This window comes from Haplochromis burtoni, unplaced genomic scaffold (genome assembly GCF_018398535.1).
Source record: "Haplochromis burtoni strain Fernald_Lab_line unplaced genomic scaffold, NCSU_Asbu1 Contig_118, whole genome shotgun sequence".
NCBI classification, from domain to species: Eukaryota; Metazoa; Chordata; class Actinopteri; order Cichliformes; family Cichlidae; genus Haplochromis; species Haplochromis burtoni.
The window spans coordinates 1090587-1102081 of NW_024582479.1; the positions used below are offsets into that span (position 1 = coordinate 1090587).

Consider the following 11495-nt stretch of genomic DNA (forward strand, 5'->3'; position numbering starts at 1 on the left):
TAAAAGTTACAGATGTCAGTCGACCTCATGGTGAAGTACCGTCAGCATAGAGCCACGAGCACACACATAACTTACCAATTTCATAGGCAGCAGTCAAGAAGTCGATCATGAGCGTGGGTTTGCTCATATACGGCAGAATGGAGTCATGTAGTATCACCAGGACCTTTTTATACATGCTGTTTGGCAACTACAATACAGACATCAAACATTAATGAGACATATCACAGAGCACAAAACAGAGAAGAGACTGTTGGTCTAATCTACTTACCTTATACTTCAGAAAGCCAAGCCACATCCTCTCAAAGACACGCTTATGTTCCTGTGTGGCAGAAGATCTAATAGCATTCAGAAAACCTTTTTGTTGGCAAACAGAAATGTGAAGATTTGATTTAAAGTATTTTACTTACATGCAGCTTGGCAGCTTTCCAGTCCTCATGCTTGGCTGAGAAAAAAAATGCCATTATTGACTTATAAAAAAAAAAAAAAGTCCCCAAACTGGATTTTCTCCCTCTGCAGTGACATTTTATCATCACGACAAAAGACAGAGGGACTCCCACTGTGATTATCACATCTTAAAAAGTATTACCTTCCTGTTTGACCATAAAATTGGTCAGCTCTGACTCCTGGTTTGGCATGCTGATGCTGGACATGAGTGTGAACACATTGTTCTGATATACAGGCACCACAGCCTGGAAGGAACAAACAAGCAGTATTTAGCAAATCCCATTATGTCTTTAACACAGAAAGAAAGCATCCACGTAAACGTCTACAGCAGACAGGTGATGATTTCCTACCCCTTTGCTTTTGTCCATGACTTTGCCGACGTTGTCCCGGATGGAGCTCATTACATAATAGCGCACATCCTCCATCTCGAGAAACTCCTGGAACCTGGAGATCAGCAGGGAATTGTCTGTAGCTTTAGACAGAAGGTTGTCCACCAGTGCCTGGCAGTACAAGAAAAAAGAAATATCAGGAGGAGCCACAAATGACAAAGTGTATCTTTCGGGAACAGCTATTTTTGCCTTGGGTAATAAGCTGAAAGAAGTACTTAAGTCACCCAAAAGAACACAGAAATTATTAATACTTATTAATCCTAGAAATCATAGCCAAAATGCTACCTGGATCAGTTCCCTTGGGAAGCTGTAATGTTCACTCCAGTCCAAGTCCTCAAGAGGATGCCGTCCTTCTCCGGCAGCAAATTTCATCAGGCAGCACATGGCACTCTCCTGTATCCAAAAAGTTATCCAATCATGTATTTTTCTTATTTAAATGAATATCATTGCCTCCCTCAAGTCCCCAAGAACTGCAAACAACGTAATCAATTGCACAATGCAAAACTGTAAAAGATAACTCCCCGTACAACACAGAAACTTTCAACACGTCTGTGCAGAATAGATACTGAACCCCCAGCAAACATGTCTAATGTGAGCCTTTCGTTCTAACAGTCAAAAAGTGAAGACACGTATTAATTTGTTTCTCTTAAGTTTAATTAACGTGTGACGGAAGGAGAAGTCACAGAGAGACAGCTCACCTTGATGTCATACTGCTCATGGCTGAGGTGCTCTAACAGGATCTCAACACAACTGGTGTACCGGTGTCGCATAAATATCCGGTACTTGTCCTCGGCGCTGTAGCCCCCTGGACCAGACAAACCCAGGTAAATGGCGACAGGAGCAACACGCATACATCCACCTCAGAACTGCTTTTGGTAATCGGGTTACAATCGTATACTAACCGCTCAATGCGTCCTCCTCTCCAGGGAGCTTTCCCAAGAACAGCTCCTTCCTCTCCAGCAGCGCACAGAACAGCTCGCTGCACGCAGCGACTGCGCCGATAACCTCCTTCTCTTGTTCTGCCTGCTCACAAACACGAAGGAAACAAACACGTACACTTACTTAAAGCTGCCCAGCGGTGATCATGCTAAGGTTAGCTAAATGGCAAGGTTTTAGTACAGCGTGGATGTTTAGGTGTGGAAATTTATACCTGAAGGCTCTCGAGAATGTCGAAAACATCGTTGGCATGCTTTCTGCTCTCGAGGATACGCTCGACAGTTTTGCTGAGATCTACTTTGGCTTTTTTTGCACTCTTTTCTGCTGTTTTTACCGAACTCACGTTGCGCTTCTTGGCCGGTGCCATGTTTACTTGATGGTGCTTCTTCTTTGAGGTTTACTGCGGGTAATAAAGCAGGAACTGGTGCGTTACCGCCACCAGCTGGTATGGAGTGTGAAGCGTCATAACCTCTCAGTGATGTTCGTCTATCTTCCAGAAATATGGCACCCTTATAAAACCTTTTGCTTTATAATATTAATTAGATTTTCCTTATACTTCTGACAGTGGACTGAAGGACACATAAGACAGATGTACTATGTTAAATATACTGCCAGGGGCACCTCCAGAATGTTTTCATAGGGTGGCCATATGGGGCACACTAAAGATTTTGGTGGAACACCAAAAACAGAATTTCATGTTTTATTATGCTGTTGTCAAATATAGGTTACTTGAAAAATGTGGCAAAATCAAGAGACGGTTGAAAAAGTTATATCACTGAAAATGGGCACATATGAAAACCAAATAAGATTTTGAAATTCATAATTATCTGTTTAGAACAACTCGCTGTTTCAAGGCTCATCACAGGACATCTCTGTGATGTAGTGGCAGGCACTGGGGTCGTTTTGGCGCCCCTGTGTACTGCTTGCTTTACAGATGTGTTGATCTTTCTTCTGGCACGTCCTTGCTTTGCAACGCTCTCTTACATTGCTGCCTGAACCTCCCCACATTAAGTAATCACATAGCCATAGGTCATCATTAAATAGTTTAACAAACTGAAAAAGATTCCTTCAAAGAACTGTCAATGAGTGAAAAAGCAACCAGTGTCCAAAGAAAAACTTTTAGAGTCCTTCAGAAAGCCCAGAGGATTATTGCTGAAGATCACTTTAAAAAAACTTCTTCTTGAAAATAAAATATAAAGAAATGAGGAGTGGGCCAAGACTTTTGCAAAGTCCTGTAAATACAGCTCACTGCTATTATCAGAGAAAGTCATAAATGTGGGATTTAAACTTATTAAGAGATGAAACGTCATAAGTTGATGTTGTTATTTGAGTATGCAGTAGTACACAATTCTTCTGACAATTTAAATGTCGCTGTAGCATTAAGAGTCTATTTTCAAGAGTAGGCAGCCAGTTATTACTGCAGAAACATCAAACAAACCAGCTATCCAAAGTCGTTTTAGTGGTAAACTAATATTAGGAAACCAAGCAGGTTGCATTAAAGAACAGAAGCTTTTATTACTTGCTTGTTAATAACATTTGTATAAAAGAAACAAGATTTGATCCCAGTGAAAATGTCTGTATCAGCATTTAAAAAAACAAACAAAAAAAAAACCACATGATGATGCATCTTCTTTCTGCTGGCAGAGTGGCCTAATCAGAGTCATTTCCTTCATCTGCATCATCCTGCAGGAAGAGAACAATTATATTTAAAAATAAAAAACAGATTTTCAATGTTAAAAAACATTTTAAAATAAATGTATCTTCTTGGATACCTGTTTTTTAACTTTATCGTCTTGCACTTCAATAGATGTGGCCTCAAAGTCATGGATGGGGAGAGTGGCCATCCAGCTGACCATGGAGCCCTCTTCACACTCAGTCTCGATAATGGTGGGGTAGATGTGTGCCTCTTTAAAGGCCTTGATTTCCTCCTCCTCGCGATCCCATTCCAGCTTCTCATGCAGCCCGTCCCCCCCAAAACGTTTGTTGTACCGGTCAAAGTGAACCCTTTCCAGGATGAGGCCAAGTCCCGGAGCTTTGGGGACATCTACCTTCTCATGTCCCCAGCTCCGCTCCATCACCTCCTCCTTTGCATAGCCCTTGACCACTGCAATCACCAAGCCAATCATCTTGCGGATTTGATGCAGCATAAAGCTCTGGCCTCGCACAGTAATCACTGCAAACTCATAATTTCTGCGGATAAAAGGCTCCCCACAGGACATCTCTGTGATGTAGCGGCGGGCACTGGGGTCGCTTGGAGCCTTCTGAGAGGTGAAGTTGTGGAAGTTATGTGTGCCTTTGTAGAGAGCAAAAAGGCGATTCACCTTCTGTAGTGTCTCTGGTTCCAGGCGAAATGCTGCTATATTCCCGGTATCATAGTCTTTTGGGGAAAAGGCCAGTGTTGGAAGCATGTACGAGTACGTACGAGCATCACAGTTATTTTTAGAATTGAAACCCTGCGTCACCCGTTTTAGTCCTGTGGGTTCAAAAGTTGAAAAAAAAAAAAGAATCATACACACTCATGCCAACAGTACTCATCATACCAAAAACCTAGACTTGTAATTCACGATATAAAGTAGTGTCTCACCAAGCACTTTGATCTGCGGTGGCAGATGCTCGTTGATTTTTTCAATGATATCATCAATCAACCTCACTTTTAGAGACACCACTTGGCCAGCAGCAGACACACCCTGAATACATTCATATAAAAGTCAACGACATAACTAAACACATAAATAAATACTAACAATGAAATACACAATTTAATTAATTCTTATTAACAATTACATGATGACAAGAAATAAAACCAGCACAACATTAACAGACAGATAACATGTAAAGATACATATCCTCTAATCTGCCTTGTTGGCCAAGCTTTGACCAGTAAATTCTTATTGTGCACTGAGCAGCACATACCTTATCTGTTCTGGCACATCTTTGGAAAGACATCTTCTTCATCTCATCACCGTGGTTTTCAGGAATGCAGCCAGATTTAATAAGAGCAGCAACCAGATCATCTTCAATGGTCCTGAACTGAGAGTTTCCAGGATTTCTCTGGAATAAATAAATAAATAATGAAAATAATAAGGATGTTGCACTTTATTGGCCAGTGTTTTCTATGTGCCATTGACTGCCACTAATTATGATGACATTCACTGATGGCAGCGGCTGATCTTCATCTGTTTCCACCAGTCTCATATCTAAGATCTGTTTCATCCAGCCAACCATTGACTTTCTTCAGCTTATTCAATTCAGGGATATGGGGGGCTGGAGCCCATCCCAACTGTCATAGGGTAAGAGGTGGCAACACCCTGAACAGGTCGCCAATCTGTCACAGGACTAACACAGAGAGGCAGGCAACCATTCACACTCACATTCACAGTTTGGAATCACCAATTAACCTAAACCCACTGACAGCATGTCTTTGGAGTGTGGGAGGAAGCCTGAGTACCCAGGGACAACCCACAGACACGGGGAGAACATGCAAAATCCATAGCTAGATGGAGGAGTCAAACCCAGGACCTTCTTACTGTGTGGCTCACCTAAGATCTGTTTTTATAAACGTATATAACTACATTTATTCTCTATTGTCCACCCCAGAAGGGTATCCGGCATAAAAAATGCCAAATGAAACACATGGAGCTACCTGCTGTAGCGACTCATGAATATGTGAGCAGCCGAAATAAGCTTTTATCAAAAAAGTGTGGTAAAGGGCAGAAAAACTTTAAAACAAGACAACTGCAGAATATAAATGTATCTTTATCTGTTGTACAGTGTCCTTGGGTGCTTTGAAAGGTTCTATTTTTAAATAAAATGTATTATTATCATTATTATCATTATTATTATTATTATTATTATTATTTATACCTGCATCCCGTAATATCCTTTTCCCGAGTACGCCATGAGCAGGACCACTTTCTTCTTTGGATATTTCTTTTCATCTTCAGCGTGTTCCCCATCTGTCTTCACCCTTTTAGCTGCCTGGACCTTCTCAGCAGAGTCTTCATTTTCCTCATTGGTCCTTTTTAACAGTGTAGCTGTCTGCTTATCCATGCCTCCTTCACTCATCGTGCAAAAGGGCTTATAAAGACCCCCTGTGAAGGAAACACAGAAATTAAACAGTGACAGCTACTACCCTGTTCTGTGATACACGGATTGAGAGGCCTTTTAAGATTGGAAGTACGATAAAGACAATATAAAGGTAATAAATCTAAACAAAATAGTAATAAACAGCAAAAATCGGACAGACACTCGTGATGCCTTCTACATTTATACTGTGTGGCGATAAAACACCTTCACAAACAAATATACTACACATAAATATATATATGTTTACCACTGATGCATTTGTTTCCAGTTGGTTCGATGAGTGAATTAAGATACCAGAAGCTAACCAACCACAGTCTGGAGACTGCAAATGCACATACTGTCACATAGCTTCTGTCAGGTTGGCTTACCGTTTGTCTTTAACGTCTGTCGGTGGTTAACTAAGGCACTCAGCAGCGGCCTGACCCGAAACATGTCACGCTAAACCATCTTTAGAAGATCTAGCAGCTAAAAGAGACTGCAAAAGATTCAATCTGCTCTACCAGCTGAAAAGCCGAGGCTAGCGCGTATTAGCGAAGAATTTAACAAACTAAAACCAACTTTAAAAAGGTCTCCTAAATATTTAAACAAGGTTAAATAACCACGCTCATAAACATATATGAACACCGGGGAAACTGTAGCTAAGTCCCACAGAAACGCTCTGTAGTAAACCTGCACATACAGGGACATGCACACATGGAAAAGCCAACTTTGACCTCTAACAAAAATCTCGCGAGACTGTCGTCATTCTCCTTTCTCCTCTTGTCATCGCGAAATAATAAAGTATTTAAAACAAACACAGAAAAGGACATTAGAATTTAACTCTTTGGGGAGAATTGTAACCGATATATACCTCTTTGTCCTTCTTTGATTAAATTTAAACTTTATTAACTATTTAACGCCAAAAGGGTACAAAAAGGTAGATATGACTATTTATATTTTTTATTAATTTAATAATAATATTCGTGTAAATCAAAAGTCTTTTTTATAACTACAACATAGGATAATTTTCAGTGTAACAGGAAATTATCAGAATCACAGTCTGGGCAGGCGACTCAAAAACATTTGCTGTCTTGAGGTAGCAATGTAACAATAATGGCTCAGTGTGTTTACATTTAATAGGGAGAATAGAAATTAAGAAGATAATGAACACATGCCTACAAACTAAAGTTACATGGAACTCAGAGGAAATTCATATGTAGTTCTGTGCATATGTAGTAATATTTTCGACCACTTGAGAGCAGCAAAAACCAGTAAACGCATTAATAATCATGTTTTCTTTTTCTTTTTTTAAATTCTTTTTTATATGAAGAGAACAAGTTTAAGTGCTTGCGGTGTCATCTTGCTTTCTTCAAAACAACAATGGTGTCAGTGCAATGATCCTTTTGCTTTTTGCTGTTCGCTTCAGGATCTTGAACAGTAAAGGGAGTAAAGGACACACAATAAATTATATTATTAATCTAACATTAGATATTTATCATTGACATCTCAGGGAAGCCTAACGTGCTAAAGGCAAAGGCTAACCCTCACCGCCTTGTTGTGAAAGGTAGCTGCTTGTTTCTTGAGGGTTACAAAGACCTTACCTTTGCCACTTATAACATGCTGTGTTTATACACGGGTGTATAAACACTAAAGTCAAATTGTGGAGACAAACAGGTTAAGCACCCCCAGAACAGTGTGTTTATGTCTTTCCCAAGAACAACAAGGAATGTGCTGGTTTCCAAGTAACAAATTAACTTTGCCATCCTTGAATGCCCTTATACAATTACACTTTTTTTAGAGAGCCTTATAAGGTGATCAGCTAGTTTTATGCTGAAAACCCAAAGCCAAACATAGGCAAGGTATGGTAAAAGGGCCTTGGTTTCAACAATTCGATATCACACAGTGTATGAGCCCATTTTTCCAGTAAACTTAGAACTAACTGGATGCTCGACTGGGACCATTACTGTAATATAGTGATTCTTGAAGATTTGTAGAACAGCTGATAAATGTAGGTGAATAAAGGAGCTCAGAGGTGTACTTTTCTGTTAATTTATGACTTCATACAGCCTTTATACAGCCATCTTTACCACAGTATTCAACAAGGGTATGGCTTGTTGAATACAAGCTTAACCATAAAGATAAAGATACATCCGGGGGTTTTTTTGTTTTGTTTTTTGCAATTAAAACATTGCACAACAAACTAATCACATCATTGATGAACAAGGAGTAAGGTTCAACCACTGGTCTAAGTCTTCCTTTTATTCTCAACATGCTGAGAGGTCTCATCCTAAGACTTGCAAGATATCAATCTAAAAAAAAAAAGAGTTCCCAGCATGCCATTCAGCATACTAACAAAACAGACCTAAGCCTTTTTTTCCTTTTTTTTGCAAAGCTTGCACTCACCTGTACTCCTGTGCGCACTGATATATCCTCATATGAAAACAACTACAGTAGAACTTTTATGAGACTGGACTGAAACTCACTCCTTCCCACACATAAAAATGATTAAAAAAAAACTATCCTCATTGTCAGCAACAACATCTATTACCCTGCTGGCTAAGTTATGTAAGCCTCTGATTGTACCCGACATTACTAAACATGAGAAGAAAATGGATTTATTTTATGTGCAAATACTGAAACAGGTTCTGTATGAGTTTCACTGTCCTTAAATTCATTCTACTTAGTCCCGCATCTTGATTTGTTTACACTACATCGAGGAAGAGGTGCTTCAACTGTCAAGTGATAATTGCCTGTCCTTATTTGAGATAAGGGCAGTGACATACCACTTTGCTTTCAAACTGCAACCACTTTGTGATCATACTTTATTTTTGAACATTCATCACACTGCAGTAAACAACTAAAGTGACCAATCATGGCTCCACTTTGGTTGAAGGCCATCCATTAATCCACAGTACCTACTTCAACGTAAGTACACCGTGTCATTTAGCTGTCCTTTTCTTTTTTTACTTCATGCGACACAAGGTGAGAAGTGTTTTATTGATTTAAAATTTGAGGGGGAAAAGTCACAATAATGCTCATGATTGTGCTGCCAGGATCCTTTTTTTAACAACAGGATCTGTGTTTTCAGCATAACAGCTAATAATAATCAAGTCTTACCAAGAAAATAATACATCCATCCACTTTCTTTACCTCTTATAACCATTCAGTGACATCTCTCTTTTGGATAGGGCGATCCTATAAAAGCTGTTTCATCACAGGATAAAGGTGAACACTCAGAGCAACTTTATGCTGGTATGCATTAACAATTCATGATAGGAGGTCGAGTGGATCCAATGCAAGCACAATTCCCCAGGGCCACCAGATTCTCCACACTGGAGATGTAACTATAGTTAAAACTATAGATAAAGCAGTGTTAAGCAAACATTCAGTTAAAGCACAGTTACTGCTGTTCATTCCTCATTTTTTATCTGAAGCTGTCGTGTGAGTAGCTGACTGACACGTTTTATTTTTTATTTTGTTTTCAAGCTATCTTTTCTATCCTGCAGAGAAAGCTCTGACTTTCCTTCTCAGTGAGGAGGAAAGTCTCAGTGCGGCAGCACACATTAATCTCCGTGGCTGAAAATAACTTGTCTTTCAGATAGACAGCAGATAGCGCAGTCTGCAAAGCCGTTTTACGCAAGCAACACTATCTCAACATCTTTGGTGTGTTTGATTTTAACAGCTTAAAGCATGAAACGGGATTTTTCTTGCTATAGGCAGCCTTTTCCCTAAAGCAGTCATGTTTCTGTGAAAGAAAAGTTAGACATGGTACTGACCAAGCTGACTGTACGGTATCAGTTTAAAGATGATTTCTTGGACCACTTCCACTGATAAATTCTCTCTGACACAACGTTAGAAGGCCAGGGAGCAAAAGATAACGCTGACTATGTTATATCACTGGTAAGGCTGGTTTGTAAGTCTGCCAGAGACTACTGGGATTCTTTTCACACAACTCACACTGACAAATATAAGATAATAACTCCGATGTGTTAAGTATTGCATTTATTGAATGAGCATAGAATTTATTAACATACACAGTAATGTTTTACAGGGTTGTAGATATGAATGCTTCAGTATAGAATTGTTGAGTTTTGTCAGTACAGTTAGCAAACATAACAGAAACCATTTAAGCTAATTCCTTCATCCGTTACTGAACATAGCATCTACACACATCCCCACTGCTTTGGTCTGGTTACAGATTCAGAAGCAGTCTATCTCTCCACAGTGTAGTGTAGCACCTCTTACAATTGGCTAGTTAAGGTCTTGGAGTCAACACTGTCAAATTACACACCTAATTTGTTACAATAAGCAAGTAAGCATTTTCATGGCATCATCAAGTGTCACTGTGAAACTTGTGCTCTATATCAACAAATCTTGTATTAATCCTGTTATTTTATTTGGAGAATACATCTGTGACTCCAGACTGCTATCATTCTACAGTGCAGTGAAAAAGTATCTGCTCCTTCCAGATTTATTTTCTTTCTTTCTTTCTTTCTTTCTTTCTTTCTTTCTTTCTTTCTTTCTTTCTTTCTTTCTTTTGCATATTTGCCAAACTTGTTTTAGAAATTTTACTATTAGACAAAGATAACTGGAGGAAATACAAAAGGCAGTTTTTAAAGGATGACATCATTTGATAAGGGGAAGAATGTCTACCCAAAGCTACCTAGCCCATGTGAAAAAGTAATTGCACCCTCAACTTAATAACTGGTTTTACCACCCCTGGAAGCAAGAACTGCAATCAAGTATTTGCAGTAACTATCAGTGAGTCTTCCACAGTGCAGAATTTTTGTCCCACTCTTCTTAAATCAGCCACATTGGAGGGTTTTTGAGCATGAACAGCCTGTTTAAGGTCATACCAACGATCTCATTCGGATTTAAGTCCAGATTTTGAATAGTGCTCTCCAATGCCTGATGTTTTTCTTTTTTTCTTTTTATTTTATAGTCATTCAGAGGTGGACTTACTGATGTGTTTCAGTTCATTGTCCCGCTGTATTGCCCAAGTGTGCTTGAGCTTAAGGGTAACAACTGATGGCTGGACATTCTCTTTCAAAATTTTTTGGCAGAGAGCAGAATTCATGGTTTAATTTTCCCCAAAGTCTTGGGGGTCATCAAAATGTTTTTTGGCAGATATGAATCAAGTGTCTTCTTTGTGGTTAGCAGTGTTTTTCTCCTTGAAACTCTCCTATGAATGCCATTTTTGCATCTTTTTCTTATTGTTGAATCATGAACTCGAATCTTAACTGAGGGAAGTGAGGCCTGCAGTTCTCTAGATGTTGTTTTGGGTTCTTGTGTGACCTCCTGGATGAGTCATTGATGCACTCTTGGAATAGGTAAGCCGGCCACTCCTGGGAAGGTTCACCACTGCTCCAAGGTCTCTCCATCTGTGGATAATGGGTGTAATGGTGGTTTCCTGGAGTCCCCCAACCTTCAAAGTAACTTTGTAACCCTTTTCAGACTGACTTTGAATGACAGAATGACTCAATAAATGAAATAACCATTTTTAAAAAAGAATTTTTGTCTTTACTCTATTTGTCTTTGGCTAATAATTTTATTAATTCATGAGGGTCTGGCAGTAATCAGATCTGGGTGTGATTAATGAAACTCAAAAAGGTGTGTGTGTGTGTGTGTGTGTGTGTGTGTGTGTGTGTGTGTGTGTGTGTG

At 39.4% G+C, this 11495-nt stretch overlaps 2 protein-coding genes across 2 annotated transcripts in view; both read right to left on the bottom strand.

Moving 5' to 3' along the window:
* The window catches only part of noc4l (nucleolar complex associated 4 homolog), a 6500-nt gene extending 4295 nt beyond the window's left edge, over positions 1-2205 (bottom strand). The window contains exons 1-9 of the mRNA XM_005938842.3: positions 1984-2205; positions 1736-1856; positions 1532-1638; positions 1119-1226; positions 795-944; positions 587-689; positions 408-442; positions 269-319; positions 76-187 (exon numbers count right to left, since the gene is read on the bottom strand). Of these exons, the coding sequence (XP_005938904.1) occupies positions 76-187; positions 269-319; positions 408-442; positions 587-689; positions 795-944; positions 1119-1226; positions 1532-1638; positions 1736-1856; positions 1984-2136 (940 nt within the window). The 5' untranslated portion in view covers positions 2137-2205. The remainder of the gene's footprint in view (positions 1-75; positions 188-268; positions 320-407; positions 443-586; positions 690-794; positions 945-1118; positions 1227-1531; positions 1639-1735; positions 1857-1983) is intronic.
* A 144-nt stretch (positions 2206-2349) lies between these two features.
* Positions 2350-6589, bottom strand: pus1 (pseudouridine synthase 1). Its single transcript, XM_005938840.2, has 6 exons — positions 6224-6589; positions 5634-5860; positions 4683-4820; positions 4354-4456; positions 3542-4242; positions 2350-3452 (listed from the first exon to the last, which is right to left on the bottom strand). The coding sequence occupies exons 1-6, from the start codon at positions 6285-6287 to the stop codon at positions 3420-3422; spliced, it is 1266 nt and encodes a 421-aa protein (XP_005938902.1). The 5' UTR covers positions 6288-6589; the 3' UTR covers positions 2350-3419.
* Positions 6590-11495: the final 4906 nt, after the last annotated feature.